We start from the raw sequence: 15,510 nt of genomic DNA on the forward strand, positions 1-15,510 counted from the left end.
GTGGAATAACACAAAATATGTATCATTTTAAAGCTTAGAATCTCAGCTTTTTAAAGAATCTAACCACTTCGATCAACTCTGAACGAGTGCTGACTAGTCTCTCTAAACCGGAGTGTACCGCCCGTGTGCGCCACCCATGGCGCCCCCTAGCTGCGAAAATATTCATTATCATATTTTTCAAAAATATTGCCTTGATTCAAACAAAATTGGTGTCATTTGAAACCTTAGAGTCTGAACTTTACAGTGAATGTAGCCTATTTGAAAAACTCCAAAGTATTGCTGAGTTATTTGCTGATAAAGATATAAAAAAAAATTCATAATCTATAAAATACTTTTTTGTACTATGTACTGCAATGTGTCAAAAACATTATACATCTCACGAAACATTCAAAAATCGTTGAAAATGGCACTTCATTTTTTACAGCATATTCATACAATTAAAATGAGCCCAAAATTAACTTTATCTATTGCTTTTATGACAAGATATTCTTCATGGTGAAACACTATAAAAAATGCCCATGAGGGGGCGTCAAGGTCTCAACAAAAATGCTATCTTGGTTCCAAAGGCTGTAACGTTTGATTACTTTATCCAATCACCACAAAATTTGATCCAGATGCAGCTCATATGTAGAGGGACTTCCCCAAAAAAGAATTTTCCTCCTACCTTATTTCCTTCCTGAGTTATTCCATGTCAAATAAGAAAGATATGCATTATCATTATAAAAATTATATTTATTTTTTGTCTTTTATCAGCAGTTTCTCGGCAGAAGAATTAGGGCTGTGCCGGTAAACTTGACAACCGCACCACCGCGGTTGTAAAGCGCCACCGCGGTGGCTGAGTAGTACCGGCGGTGTTTTGTCTAAAAAAAATGTTTGTATATGAATGCTGTTTTACATTAATATTATGACACACAAAGCTTTGTTTACAAAAGAAATAATAGGTTTAGCAATTAAATGTTATATCGCAGCCATGGAAAAGTTTGAATTCATGACGAATGAGAGAGTTGTAGCCTACGTGAGCCCATAAACTTAAGCTTTGTCGGCTTTGAATTCTGGTTTGCGATCTGGTCACCCGATTATTAGCGAATTTAAAAATATTCCATTAGTTATTCCTTATAGAAAGCTTGAATTATCTACTTTTAAACAAAACAATTCAAAACGAAAATAAACCGACTAGCATTATGTTTTCCGTATGAAGTGTGCATTTCTCATCGTCAACTTCATCTTTGCAGCTCGACACTGACACACACACACGCACACAAAACACTTTATTAATAAACAATTCAAATGTCTCCTTGCTATATTTGACACGTTCATAATCATTACTTTTGCCGGTTCTTTGTGACAGCTGTTATGTGCGTTATTTGCAGCACTGCGTCACCCTCCGGTTACATGAACGCGTCACCACTGCATCAGCACCAGAACATGGAGATTTTATTTTAGAGAATGATCGCACAACAGACATTAGAACATTAGATATTCTATAATTAAATCAACTAATCGAATATTCAAAAATCGTGACTCATCCCTGCATGGAATCTCTTTTTTCTTTTCCCATATCTTCACTCGCGTCTCACCCAAAGACGCGTTAAACGTTTCTTCCTTTGTTCACTTTTAGGTCGATTATTTTCGTATTCTTTACTGTGTTAAAGTAGAAAAACGCTGTAGGACAGATAGCCAACATTTTTACTTGTAAGTCAAATTATTTTTAACACAGTTTGTGCTTGTTAGACATATGATAATTGGTAAGGCGCGTCAAGTTCATTTTGTAAAGCGCGTTTCACACGCGCGGGTGATTTTAGTTTTGCTTTCTCTGGCAGCGCGCAAACAGCTTAAATGCCTTGCCCTTGTGGAAGATAAAATTCGCTCTTCATACCTTTTACAAGTAGAAAACATGTGGATATCAGAAACGAGATCGATGGTCTCTTTCCTGCTCGTGTCCACATCCCTCTCAAAGCGCAGAGCGGTAGGCTTTATCACGCGCCTTTGTGTGGAAAGTTTTTTTTTTTTTTTTAATAGATTCAACTTTATTATATTATGTAAGTTACCAGTATTTACTGATATTTATTTCAATGCTTTTCAGGCTTTAGAGTGTTGTTTCTTTTTTTTTTTTTCTCAAAACACCCCCCCCCACCCCCCCCACCCCCCCAACCCCCCAACCACCGCAACACCGCCGGTATTTGGGTCCATTACTACCGCGGTGATAAAAAACTGCCACCGTCACAGCCCTAAGAAGAATGTCCAAATGTAATTTAATTTATATTTTCAAAAAATGTGAAAAGTGTTCTTTCAAACGATACCTACCTTTTGACTCTCCTTGCTATAGTTTTGAAGTTATGAGTCTTTAGTTTTGTGTATGTCACTCAGAAAACTCTTTTTTTTTTATTGCTTTCCTAATGTGTGAGGACTAAACAAAAAGGCTACCTTTGTTCCAAATGCTGTAACTTTTGAGTACTTTATGCGATCACCACAAAATTTGATTCAGATGCAGCTCACATTTAGGGGTACTTCCCCAAAAAAGAAAATTTGTGCTACCATATTTCCTCCCCGAGTTATTGCATGTCAAACAAGAGAGATATGCAAAATCATAAAAAAATTGTTTTTTTTTTTGTATTTATCAGCAGTTTCTCGGCAGGAGAATATCCAAATGTAATGTAATTTATATTTTCAAAAAATTTGAAAAGAGTTCTATCAAACGATACCTACCTTTTGACTCTCCTTGTTATAGTTTTGAAGTTATGAGTCTTTACTTTTTTGTGTGTCACTCAGACAAAAAAACTCCAAAAATGGCTCAGGGTTTAAGGGGTTAAAATCATTTCATTATTGTCCGTGCGGAGGCTATTCCATTTGATCAATGCTACATGCATTTTGATTCTTTTTACACAAGTAATGTTGACCAATGACTTGTTTGCATTATTTAGGCAGTATTTTATTTCATTCTAAAGCAATAGATTTTATTTTATTTATTTATTTGAAAAAGAAAGTTGGCCATAGGAGCGTAAAATTTTAAAAGTTAAGGAATCTTACACTGGCTCTAGGCTACTGTACTGTATGTTTGATATATGTTCAAGTGCTTGGGACATGGCTTTTAATGGTGAGACTTTGTTTTTGTATTAAGGCTCTCAAAAAATATGCCAATTTCAATTTATTGGTCAATATATCGGTTATCGGCTTTCAAATATAAAGGATTATCATATATTGGTATCAGCCAAAATCCCTATTACTAACTACTGGCCTGGCATGCATAAAAAAACTTTAGCTGCTTTAGTACGTTGTTGTGTAAACACCCTCAGATTATGCATATTCTGTTTTCACATTTTTGCTTAATTAAGTAAATAATATTTATGTAAACAAAGAGCTGATAGAAGAGTACTGTCTTAATTTCTGTCTTTACTGTGACTGGTACTCTCTTGACAAATTACTAACTGACGTTTATTACTTAGTTTTAGGGCTTTTTAAAAAAAATGGTATTGAGAATGTAAGACAAGCGCACATGACTCTTAGAGACCATCTCGTGTTCTCCGCCACTTCTCTCACATGTTTGTTTTACCCTGGTAAAATCAGACGTGAGAGAAAATGTTCTTCTCATGCACCCGACAGTTACGGTAGCCGTGCTTATCTGAGGCTGCAGGTGCACGTTTGTAGGAGAGGAAGAAAAGTTTAATCATTGCATGCATAGTCTAGTCTATTGTTTGTATTGTCTTTTGTTTTCATAGTCATACTTTCACCAGCACAAAGGAATGTGTTTTTTGAATGCGCAAGTTAAACAAATAAATGGTGAGTCAGACGAAATGTTTTGAATACGTAAAAGCTGGTGAATTGAAAAACAATTAAAACTTTAGATCTCCGACTATACAATCATAAAGAGCCTTGCTGGATATTTGTTGTTGGCTTGTAGGGCTGAGGTTCCATTACTTATTTTGGAGGATGGTGAATGGCAGAGGTCAGGTTTGGGGGTATTAGATTTCCCATCTTAGCTGTAACTTCAGATCACCTTACACTAGTACTTCACTCAATGAAAAACTTCTCCCCCAATCCACCTGTTTCTCTTTCCGTCAGGCCTCCGAATCCTTCTATCCGCCATCTTCTGGATGCCAACAAAACTGCAGGAGCCATTGAACAAGCGTATCTATTCTTTTCTAGTCAGTAGGGTTCAAAGAAGTAAAAAAAAATCCTATTCATTTTCTCCATAGACAAATTGATTTTTAACAATAGCATAAGATTTTGATGAGTTGAAGAGGAGTTCAAACAGCAGGTGTGATGTATGCTTCTGTAAGTCATCTGAGTCAAGTATGCTTTTGTAAGTCATGTAAGTCAATTTGATTTAAACTTGGTACCCATAATACTGGAGGGATACATGTCTCGTCTTCTGAGTCAGGCCAGTGTCCCCTAACCCGTTGTCATTTGATATGCTTGAAGCGAAGCCCTCAGACAGATAAAGCCTCTTCCTTTAAGGGAAGATTGATCTGGGGGTTATATAGACATGACTGATTGAATCGGGGCCCCGTGTTTCCTCTCTCTTTCGCCAGGAAAAATCGTTAATCCTGTCGTAGCTCAGGAAAGCCTAGAGTAGACTTTGGTTGCAGTTATTTTTCCGCTCCCCCTTCCTGCTTGTTACATCATCATTATCTTTTTGATGACGCCTCTGTTTTGCACTCACACTTTCTTGTGAATGTAGTTTCTGGCTGAAGGTGCTGAAAATGCGTACGCACCAGGTTAACATAAAGGATTATCTTTAGTTCTTTTATCCTGCTAATGGGCTGTTTATAATGGGTTGTTATGGCAGGACTCTTGTTCTTGAGTGTAATTACCAAAATGGGTAATTGCAGTTATTTGATAGGCCAATATACTGTACATGCCAGGCCTATTAATCGGTCAATAGTTGAGCTTTTTAAGATGATAAATTATAAACTGTATTTAAAACAAAACAAAAACAGATTCTGGACCCCATTGTATATGTAGCCTGTTCTCTATATATCGGCCATTAATAACCCATATCGGTATGATATGGTTCAGTCCTTAATCATATAAAGCTGTCCAGTTGACAGACTGCATCAGTGATGACTCTTTTTTTTTTTTTTTTTTTTTTTTTTTTTTTTTTTTAAATATACTTATATAAAGCAGTCATATTTGTCTTTATTGTGCTTAAATCCTGCTTTTGAGTTTTGAACCTCTTTGAACCCTCAGTCATGACCCTGAAGCTAAAGAGAGCACAGCTGGGTTTAAAGTGTCCGCCGTGATTTAGTGTCATTTGTCTGACAGGAATTTTATCAAGCATGCCTTAGTTTCCCGTCATCAGTTATGTTTTATTTTAGCATCTTAATCCTTGCATCTCTGTTACTCGACTATCTGTTTGCTGAACTGTAGAGACAATTTAATTGGCACAAAAGGAGTGAGACATCATGTGATTTGCTAAGAGCTTAAATCTGATCCATTTACTGATGCTGAAATGCTGGAAAATGTTGGTTCTTAGTCACGTAGTTTAAAACTGAACCTTCTGTGTATACGTGCTCTGGTGTATGTGTATACACATTATATGTGTGTGTGAGAGCGAGAGAAAAGAGGGAAATTCGAGGCCCAAATTCAAACTTGCAATAAACAAGTTTTGTATTGTTGTTTATTTAAAACAGTGTATTTACCAACGCTCCCGAAGGGATCAGTAAAACCAAGGTCATAAGAACATCCAAAACAGGGCTTTAAAGAGTAACGGATATACTGAAATAGATTTTTAAAAAACGGTCAGAAATCACGTTAGCTATTTGGTTATAAGTTTAATGATTAAGCCTTTGTTGTGTACATTCAAGCTACACATTTTGTTAGTTAATGCATTCCCTGGGAGTTCGAACCCATTACCCTGGTGTAGCTGACATCATGCTCTATTGTGACTGTTCTGTGACTCATTTCTTTATTTTTTCTTTAATTTGTCTCCTCACAGGCTACAGATTGCTCAGGAGGAGCACCGTTCAGTGGAGGTGGAGAAGGTAAACCTGGAGCAGAAGCTGAGGGACGAGATCAACGCTGCCAAACAGGAGGCGCAGAGACTGAAGGAGCTCCGGGAGGGAACTGTGAACGAGCTGAGCCGACAGAAATACGCAGAGGAGGAGCTGGATCAGGTAAAATTCAATCCTCATTTATTTTATACAATGCTTTTCACAATACATATCGTTTCAAATCAGCTTTACAGAAAATGCATGCGTCTACATTACAATTTAGAGTGATCTGTTATCAGAGGTGATTGCGTCCAAGCAAGGGATTTCAGAAATGTACTTAAACAAATCATGCAGTTAGCTAACAGTGTATTAATTTGAGCAATGTATTCATTTAAGGCAGAAACAATGAGCTCATTGAAGTAATGAATACATGTTGTTAACAAAATGTCTAGTGTAGGCCTATATATAGAAATTTTCGCATAGGTGCGAATTTCGCTTTGGTGAAAAGTCCTCTGCATTTAACCCATCCAAGTTGGTGCACACACATTAGGAGCAGTGAGTAAAGAACACACACACACACACACACACACACACACACTGCGGCGCCCGGGGAACAATTGGGGGTTAGGTGCCTTGCTCAAAGGCACCTCAGATGTTTCCTACCAGTATTAAGAATCAAATTGTTGCTTCAAGTTACAATTTGGGTTACAAGTCTGACTCTCTAACCGTTACACCACGACTGCCCCCTCGTACTTCTACTGATAAAACTTTATCAAACTTCATCAGTACAGGAAAATCATGTTGTTGATGCCTTTGAGTATATTCCCAGCGGAGTGTCCAGAGCTGTGTACCGCAGTGCTGTTGCATAAGGGACAGATTAACACTTCAGATTTGAAAGGAGAAAAATCTTTGCAGAACCTGATCAGAGAATTGTAACAAGCTCTCATGTGTCAACGACAGCACAGTGGGTTCCTTTTTTTATATAATGTGTACGGAATCCACAAGTGGCATCTCTGGAGAAAAATAGACCTGAATTGGATTAATTGTTTTTTGTTTTTTTTTGCATATGTTGGCCTATTAAAACCCAGGCGCTAAGTGGGTATTCTGGGTCAGAGGGCGGCACAAATCTCTGGGGGTTTGTAGCTCATTAGCGCTGTTCCATAAGAAATGGGGTCTTTCGGCTCTCCGACCCATCAGCCCACTCCCCAAGACCCTTGCTGGATGAGATCTGTGTATTTACCACAAATGGAGCTGTTGATTTAATTGTTTATCTTAGTTAGGTTAGGGTGTTAAGCTTATTTGTGGCTAAATAATTAGCATATTGTCGCAACAAAATGTTTCAGGCAGTGTAATTTATGCTGTTTATTCTCATTAGATTGCCAAATTAGTCATTCATGAGTCATGTAAATTAGCTAATTGTCATAATCACATATGCAAATTAGAGGATAAATAGAAGAGGTTGAAAAGTTAAATGCTATCTTGCAATTTCAGTTCCCAAGCATTTGGGTGGTTGTTATTTTCTAGTGTTTACAGATGTCATAGGGTTATATGTGAACTAAAATAAAATATAAATAAATAATTTTATTTCAGCTAGGTGCCAAAGAAAACATTTCTCATTTTTTAGTTTAACTCGAAGTACTAAAATAACTACAATAAAAACATTCAAAATAGTAATAAAAACTATAATAGTATATCAATGATCCTTAAATAACACTGCTATGTGGACGGTATTATTAAGTTCCTGTTTTGTAATTGTATTTATTTATTTTTTATCAAAAAAGCACTTTGTATGTGCTTTCTTGCTCTCTAACCTGTCTCTGGCGCCCCCTGCAGGTGCGAATGGCCCTGAAGAAAGCTGAGAAGGAGCTGGAGTCTCGCAGCAGCTGGTCTCCTCCTGGAGCCCTGCAGAAATGGCTGCAGCTCACTCATGAGGTGGAGGTGCAGTACTACAACATCAAGAAACAGAACGCAGAGAGACAGCTGCAGGTGGCCAAAGACGGGGTGAGCAGCATTTTGCAGTCGTTCGTTTAGCTAAGATGGAACAATGGTAAAAACATGATAGTACAACCTCAGAATGTGGTAACCAAGACTGTAAGATAGTTTTAGAAAGTGTTTAAAGGATAATGAAATGCTACTAATTGACAATTGTACATACATACATACTAGGGCTGTCAAACGATTAATCGCGATCCAAAATAAAAGTTTGTTTTTACATAATACATGTGTGTACGGTGTATAATTATTTTCTATATATAAATACACACACATGCATGTATATGTTTAAGAAATATATGCATGTATATACTGTGTATATATAATTTATATTATATATAAATATTTTATATATAAATAACACTTTTTTAAAAATATATATATATGCATGTGTGTGTATTTATATATAGAAAATAATTATACTCCGTACACAGACATAAATTATGTAAACAAACTTTTATTTTGGATGCGATTAATCGTTTGACAGCCCTAATATATACAGTAATATATTGTAAGGTTTGAAAAAAATCTTATGATTTGGTGAGACAAATCCTTTGTTAGATTTGTGATAGATCAGTTGGTGGATTTAAAAGGTAATATAAATTATATAGTACATTATTATAAAGTATACAATAATAGTAATAGACATTTTTTTTTTTTTAAGTTTTCTTTAAAAATGTGACGGTTTCTTAGGCAGAAAAGATTAAGAAGAAGAGAAATACTTTATTCGGGACGTTCCATGTTGCACACAGTTCTTCACTGGATGATGTCGATCACAAAATACTTGCAGCCAAGTACGTCACAATCATTTCTCCTGGCGAATGTCTAATTAAAAATAAATAAATGATTATAATAATTGGAATAATAACCCTAACACTTATGTCTTTTAATTTTGTATCTCTTTCTCTCCAGGCAAGCTCTGGGTGAGGTAACCGCAGCTCTGAGAGAGAGACTCCATCGCTGGCAGCAGATTGAGATTTTGACAGGCTTCACGCTGGTAAATAACCCAGGCCTTCCCTCTCTGGCCTCCGCCCTCAACTTGGACCCCAGCTTCATGGGCGGCCGCAGCACACCCCAGCACTTCTTGTCCGACGACATGGATGACATGGACGAGGACATAGTGGCACCTGGAACACTGCAATGTAAGGGCTTGCCGGACATCGATAGGGATAAGCCACGGTCAGCTAAAGGCCAGCAAAGACCTTGTGACCTTTTGAGCAAATCCAAAAATCCCTCGTTTTGAGCTATTTAGTTTGTCTATAAGCACTATCTGTCAGAAACGGTTGTATGCACTGAGTGTGTTTGCGCAATTCTTATTTACTCTTTTAGTTGGAGTGTCTCCCTCCCCCCCCCTCATCTACTGGTCTGTATTACACAGAGGGGAGTAAAGATCTTCACTACACATTGGTGTCATATGTTTTTGAAATAGCAGTTATGCACTCTTTGTACAGATCTTTTTTTTCTTCAGTTTATTGTATTAAATTTGATGGAGGGTTACGGAGTTGGCCAGAAGAAATGTGTGAGTTAATATTATCGGTCCAGTGGAAGTCTGAGGTTGATTGCTGTAATTGTAATGCTCCATCTGAATGTATGAAATAATGTTAAGGAAGCTCAAGGAAGCCCACAAATAGTTGTCTTCCCAGGTGCAAAGCATGAAATAAAATTGGTGTTTATTGGGTAAAGTGTATTCAATTTGATATTTGCATTGCTGATCACTCTTTCAACAATATGTCTGAATTGTTGTTGAAAATTTATTTTCGTAGCCATCAAGAACTCCAAGTTTTAAAGACTATTTGATCAAGGATTCACATCCTTCTAAATCCTCAGTGTTTTTTTTTTTTGTGTTTTTTTTCATTGAGCAAAAGTTTTGCCAAATATTGTGGACGTCTGTTCTGTAGCACTATGTTGGTAGTAAAATGATTAACAGTCGCACCCTACCCCTGCCCCTTACCCCCTCCAGATGCAGCGTGGCAAATGGGCCGTCGAGCAAGTGATCTCTGGTCTTTCAATTCGGATTGCCAGTCGTTTTGGAAGTACTCTGGTGGGCTAAACTACCATGCCCTTTACCCCAACCACTCCTCTTACTTCCTCTTGTTTTCCTGAACCACTCTCTTAAAGCGGTATTCTTCCCATTACCCCAGGGGATAGGGAAACTGGACAGAAAGAACCATTCCCCGTCTACACCTCTCAATCTTGTTCTTGCCCACAGCTGTGAAATGGCTTACTTTGAAATAGTTTAGAGAAAAAAATAAGCTATCACATCACAAAGAAACATTTGTAGATTCTTACATGATACTGCTTTGATTTATGCAACTTTAATGGAGTCAATATGAAATAAAGACCCTTTTTTTACTTCCTTAATACATATATTCCTGGTCTTATCATGAACAATTCATTAGTTAGCATTATTTAGAAGTTTAAAAATATCATCAAAATGTAGTATCCGCCTCTGATATGACTTTAAGTATATCCGCCTCTGATATGACTTTAAGTATATCATATTTAACTTTAATTTTTCACAATCCAATCAAATCCGTTGAATAAAACAATCTTCTATGAGATATTTTCTCATGGAATATTCTGCTTTGCTCTGAAATGTGTTATGGAAGTAAAATGGGTCAGTAACAGCATTTCATGTTGACTTTAATTTTCAAAAAACTTACATTGTTATTGGACACTTTTTTTTTTTTTTGCAAAGTTTAATAAATGCCTCAGCGTAGCTAATACGGAAGCAGTAACATTAAGCATTCATCACCTTACGCAATTTCAACAGAAACAGGAAATGCAACATGACGAAATTAATGAATGGTTGTTTAGTGTCCAAGCTTGTCCGCAACTTCCCTTGTGTGTCTATTTCTGAGAAAAGCCATTGAACCTGTACACACCTGTACATTTTTCCTTCTTAGCACAAAGTTTCTTGCTTCACCTTCTCCAGCCTGCCACCCATCACGCGTTATTTCAATGTCTGCATGCTCTGAATCGTTTCTCTGAGTGACCTTATTGTTATGTGCCCCTACAGCTCCCAGTATGATGTCACTCCGGCAACGCCACATTGACCCGCAGCTGGCCCTGGGTTCGCAGAGGTTGGTAGAGAGTTGTCTTGCACTTTGTGGGCAGGAAGGGGAGGGTAGCTCATACTTGTCCAGACCTAGGACATCGCTACGCCAAGCGCACAGCCAACCTTTCGGGCAGTTTGATTCTATGGGACTGCCTCCGCTTTCCTCAGCCATGTCTCATCCCTCTATCTACTCCGCCGCCTCATCCCACGGTCCCCACTCCTCTTCCGTTGCCAATGCCCCTCATGCATCCCACTATCACTCTTCATATTTCCAGCCCATGGACACCATCCCAGATCTCCCATATGATGCCAGCCCAGAGCGCCCACACCGTTGTGCCAGCTATGGGTATTGCTTCATTCTGTTGTGCTTGTTTTGTGCTTTTCACCTGGCATGATCCTGAGACTTCTTCCAAATCACTTAACAGACATCTTTTACCTCACACTTTACATTTTGTGGTGAATCACTACTCTTGGGGTTTGTTGCTGTAATGGGCTATACTCACTACAGTTCATGACACTGCATCTTAGAACTTGGCTGTTACTTCCTGTGACATTCTACCTGGTTGCTTACTCTGTTCTTACATTTGCACCTTATTTTGAACCATTCTCACACATGCATGCCCTGGTCTCTTTAACTCCAGTCTTGGAAGGCTGGTGTCCTGCAGACTTTAGTTCCAACCCTAATTAAACACAATTGTCTGTAAATTGCGAGTAAATCTGAACATTGACTGCAATAGGCTTGTGTTGGGTTAGGGTTGGAACTTTAGTCCTCTAGGACTGGAGTTGGTTTAGCTCCAACGTGCCACAACACACCTGCCTGGATGTTTCTACTAATCCTAAAAGCCTTGATTATCTGTTTCAGGTGTGCTGATTTGGGGTTGGTGCTAAACTCTTCAGTACCCTGGCCCTCCAGGAGCAGAATTGGACACCCTTGATGTTGGGTGTCTCTATGTCCAATCTTGTTCCTGGAGGACCACCTCCTGCAGAGTTTAGCTCCAGGCTGTACCAACACATCTTGCTGGAAGTTTCTAGTTAACTGGAAGACCATAATTGGCCAGTTAAGGTGTGTCTACTTAGAGTTGCAGCTAAACTCTGGACACCCCTGCTTTGTGTGTGTGTGTGTGTGTGTGTGTGTAGCTTGCACTTCTTTAGCTATGGGTAGTTGAGTCTTGGCATGTTGTGCTTCAGTTTGGACAACTTTTGAGCTTGAAAATGTTGACTTGTTTGCCTGCTTAACTCTCTGAGGGTTTTACAACTCACAGATTTTGGACTGGTCTGATATCTCACTTTTCCCAATGCTAATTTCAACGTTTCCTTCACAGGGACTTGAATCGCTCCGACTCCGATTCCTCTTTGTGTATATCCCAGACCGGCGAACAGCTACGCTTGTCCTACAGTTCCAAAAACTTCCCCGTGAAGCCCACTTCACTCCTCTATGGCCCCCACTCGCGCTCCGAAGAGGGAGCCCACTCTCACAGCCACAATGGAGGCAACAGAGTTCACGATGGGGGCGTTTCTCTCGACGGAGGCTCTGATAGTCCCATATTAATGAAGAAGGTGTATGGCATTGAGAAATCTGCCAGTATGAGTGAGATCCTTAGCTCTCAGGCGGTGATGTCTATGTCAGAATCCTCACGCTCCTTAAGCCCAAACTCCACTGAACCGGACACGCCGTCCCCAACTGGACTGACGGAGGTGAAGGCTGGAAACCGCATACCCCAGATCTCCTCGAAAAAGAGCCCCCCAGAAGAGGACAGCGGCTCTACAGGTGAAGACACTGACTCTGCTGCCAGTCGCAAGAAACACACCTTCAAGATCTTCAAAAAACAGAAGAAATAAGACAACTGGACAACCGTTTCATTTTTCCATTACCTTTATTTTTGTCATATTGTTAATATAAATGTTTTGATTTATTTTCCCCCCTTCCGGTCAGAAGTTACGGCACAATCAAACACCTTTCCAAGGTCTTTATTGTAATGTTTGCTTTTTCAGAGGAACACTTAGGAACAAGCATGATTTTGGGGGCGGGTGTGAAACACCAGTGGAAACGGGGTGGACTATTTTTGGGGGAATGTAACTTATTTATTCAGCAGGAGAAAGTGCCAGACTTTCAAAGGAATCTTCACTCTAATGGAATTCTTTCCTTGTATAATCCATATCAGTTTGCATGTATTCGCCTTTGTTTGATTGAACTTTGAATGCTCCTAGATGTTTGCTTGGTTCTTGTTCTCCTTTGCTTAAAAACGCAAAATAGCCTGATTATTTCGTTTCAATAAGCACACTCATTTGTCTTTTGAAGTTAAAACGAATTGTCAGCTGAATGTTTAACGGTACTTCTTTGGTCAGTGTTTGTCGATGGTCAGAGAAACTGTAAAAGGGCTGAACTATCAGTGTGAAACTCCCCTCAAATATTTTGCACTATTTCTAAATGTTGATTTGTCGGTTTTGTAAAGATAATTAAGAATATGCTGGAAAACGCACTAAAACGTTTACACAAATCAAGACACTGAACGTATCTCCAAGGCTTCAGGGATTTCTGGGATGTACAATAATTAAGCGATTCGATTATTTGATCTTTGTGGATCATTCCAAATCATTTGGCAAATACAAGGTGGCTTATGAATAAAGGTGGCACATTAATGCTTTTTGAGCTTTTACGAGTAACCTTGCCCTTGTCTGCTGACTGTTTCTGGTGGCATCCTCCAAGATCCCAAGAGATCACAAGGTGAATGCACACCTCACTTTGTTCAAATTACATCAAGTCAAGAGATCTCGTCGTCTTGTATTCAAAGTGCCAAACTAAAGCCGCAGTCCAGGAAATGTATACACTTCCCGAAGGTCAAATTTCACTTTTGCAATAACTGTTTTTGGACAGTCTTGCAATAAGGTGCATATTATCCAAATTGTTGTGGGGTGGTGGGAGTTACTACTTCTGACATGTTTGAGAGAGAGCTTGGATATGTTATGTTCCTTTTATTAGGTCATAAAACTCCCCTGAAACTTTTTGAAGCAGGCTGGACCACAAGCAGTTGCTGTTATAATGGAGTGACTTGCCTTTAAACAGAGAGATGTTCAGGCAGACTGATTTTACCACTGTGCATTTTCAGAGGAAGTGGAGACCACTCTCTGTTCTTCTTGTGGTTTACATGAGGTTCACTTTAAGATAAATGTTGATTTTATCCCAGAGCACTGAAAATTACAAGCACACTTTCTGAAAAGAGAGGGGGTTAAGAATGAAAAGACTTGGTGAGGGATGTCACTATGCATTTTATTAGTTTTTACCCACAGGCTTCGAAGGTCCAATGTATCCACTAACCTGGAGGCAAACCAAAGCAGTGCTGCACAAAACTTCTTCGGCATTTCTTTTGTGAAAGATGGTACAAGACCACATTCTAATGTATATCAACCAGTCAGTCCTTAACAGGTATTAAAACCATGCAGATGTATCTGTTTCATCTGTGCCTCTTTTGCACGAAGAAGCTCTTTTGTCAGTGTGTATGTCAGTGCGCACGCGTCAGTCCGGTCCAGTAAACTGCACTTCACTGTGTTGATGCATGTTCTCAACATCAGTTCTCAAACACGGAGAGGGAGGACACAGGAGCTGTTTTAGACTTTGTTCCTATTTAGATATCCCTGTTCACTTCTCCGTTTGAGCTATTTATGCCTATACTGTACAGAGAGAGGTGAAACAAAGTAAAAAGGATAATTTTGCATCTTCTGTAATGTTCAAAACTGTAGTCTTCAAATTTTATGGCACTCCTGCATGTAAGCAATAAAAACTTTTTAAAATTAGTGAGATCTCCATTACTCATTTTATTGTATTCTGTCTGTCTGTTGAAACTTTGAATCATTTTCTTAAAGGGATAGTCTTTCTTAAAGGGATAGATCATTCACTCACATGTTGTTCCAAACCTGTAGTTTCTTTGTCCTGTTGAACACAAAAGGTATTTTAAAGAATGTTGGTAGCCAGACAGTTGACGGAAGCCATTGACTTCCATAGTATGTTTTTTTTTTTTTTTTTTCCTACTATGAAAGTAAATGGGTGCTGTCAATTGTCTGGGTACTAGCATTTTTAAAATACATTTTGTGTTCAACAGAAGAAAGAAACTCATACAGGTTTGGAACCACTTGAGGGTAAGTAATGACAGAATTTTGGGTGAACTATCCCGTTAATACAGCCTTATCTGAAAATGTACATGTAAAATTATCTGTTGTCACATGAAAATAATACTTTATTTAGACTCTTGTATAAACAGATGGACAAGGGTGGGAAAACACTTCATTTCCCAGAGTGCTATTATCTGAATTTCTCCGAATTTGTTTTTAATCTCACAATAGATGTTCAGAACAAAATAATTTTTTTTGCCTCATCAGTCCCTTTTTTTATACACAGCATGGTAAACTATATTATAAAAATGCATACATTGTTCACATTCAGATGGATTTTGAGGCTTTGACGTTGCTGGAAGTAGAAATAATATGGCAAATAATATTTCAAATCTTTACCAAAAAAAAAAGAATAAATAGGCG

General features: G+C 38.4%; 2 protein-coding genes across 5 annotated transcripts in view; one reads left to right on the forward strand and one right to left on the reverse strand.

Moving 5' to 3' along the window:
* The window catches only part of stim1a (stromal interaction molecule 1a), a 56,137-nt gene extending 40,656 nt beyond the window's left edge, over positions 1-15,481 (forward strand). Inside the window, exons 8-14 of one of the 4 annotated variants that reach the window (XM_081370106.1) lie at positions 5,936-6,113; positions 7,764-7,931; positions 8,616-8,716; positions 8,835-9,064; positions 9,883-9,963; positions 10,942-11,326; positions 12,303-15,481. In XM_081370106.1, coding sequence (XP_081226232.1) covers positions 5,936-6,113; positions 7,764-7,931; positions 8,616-8,716; positions 8,835-9,064; positions 9,883-9,963; positions 10,942-11,326; positions 12,303-12,819 — 1,660 coding nt within the window. In that variant the 3' untranslated portion in view covers positions 12,820-15,481. The remainder of the gene's footprint in view (positions 1-5,935; positions 6,114-7,763; positions 7,932-8,615; positions 8,717-8,834; positions 9,065-9,882; positions 9,964-10,941; positions 11,327-12,302) is intronic. The other 3 variants (XM_081370108.1, XM_081370107.1, XM_081370109.1) reach the window with 3 other exon arrangements.
* The window catches only part of chrna10a (cholinergic receptor, nicotinic, alpha 10a), a gene marked incomplete at both ends in the record, with an annotated part of 388,237 nt that overhangs the window by 67,135 nt on the left and 305,592 nt on the right, over positions 1-15,510 (reverse strand). The gene's annotated exons all lie outside the window — the stretch shown is intronic.

This window comes from Scardinius erythrophthalmus (assembly GCF_964197995.2).
Source record: "Scardinius erythrophthalmus genome assembly, chromosome: 7".
Taxonomy (NCBI): Eukaryota; Metazoa; Chordata; class Actinopteri; order Cypriniformes; family Leuciscidae; genus Scardinius; species Scardinius erythrophthalmus.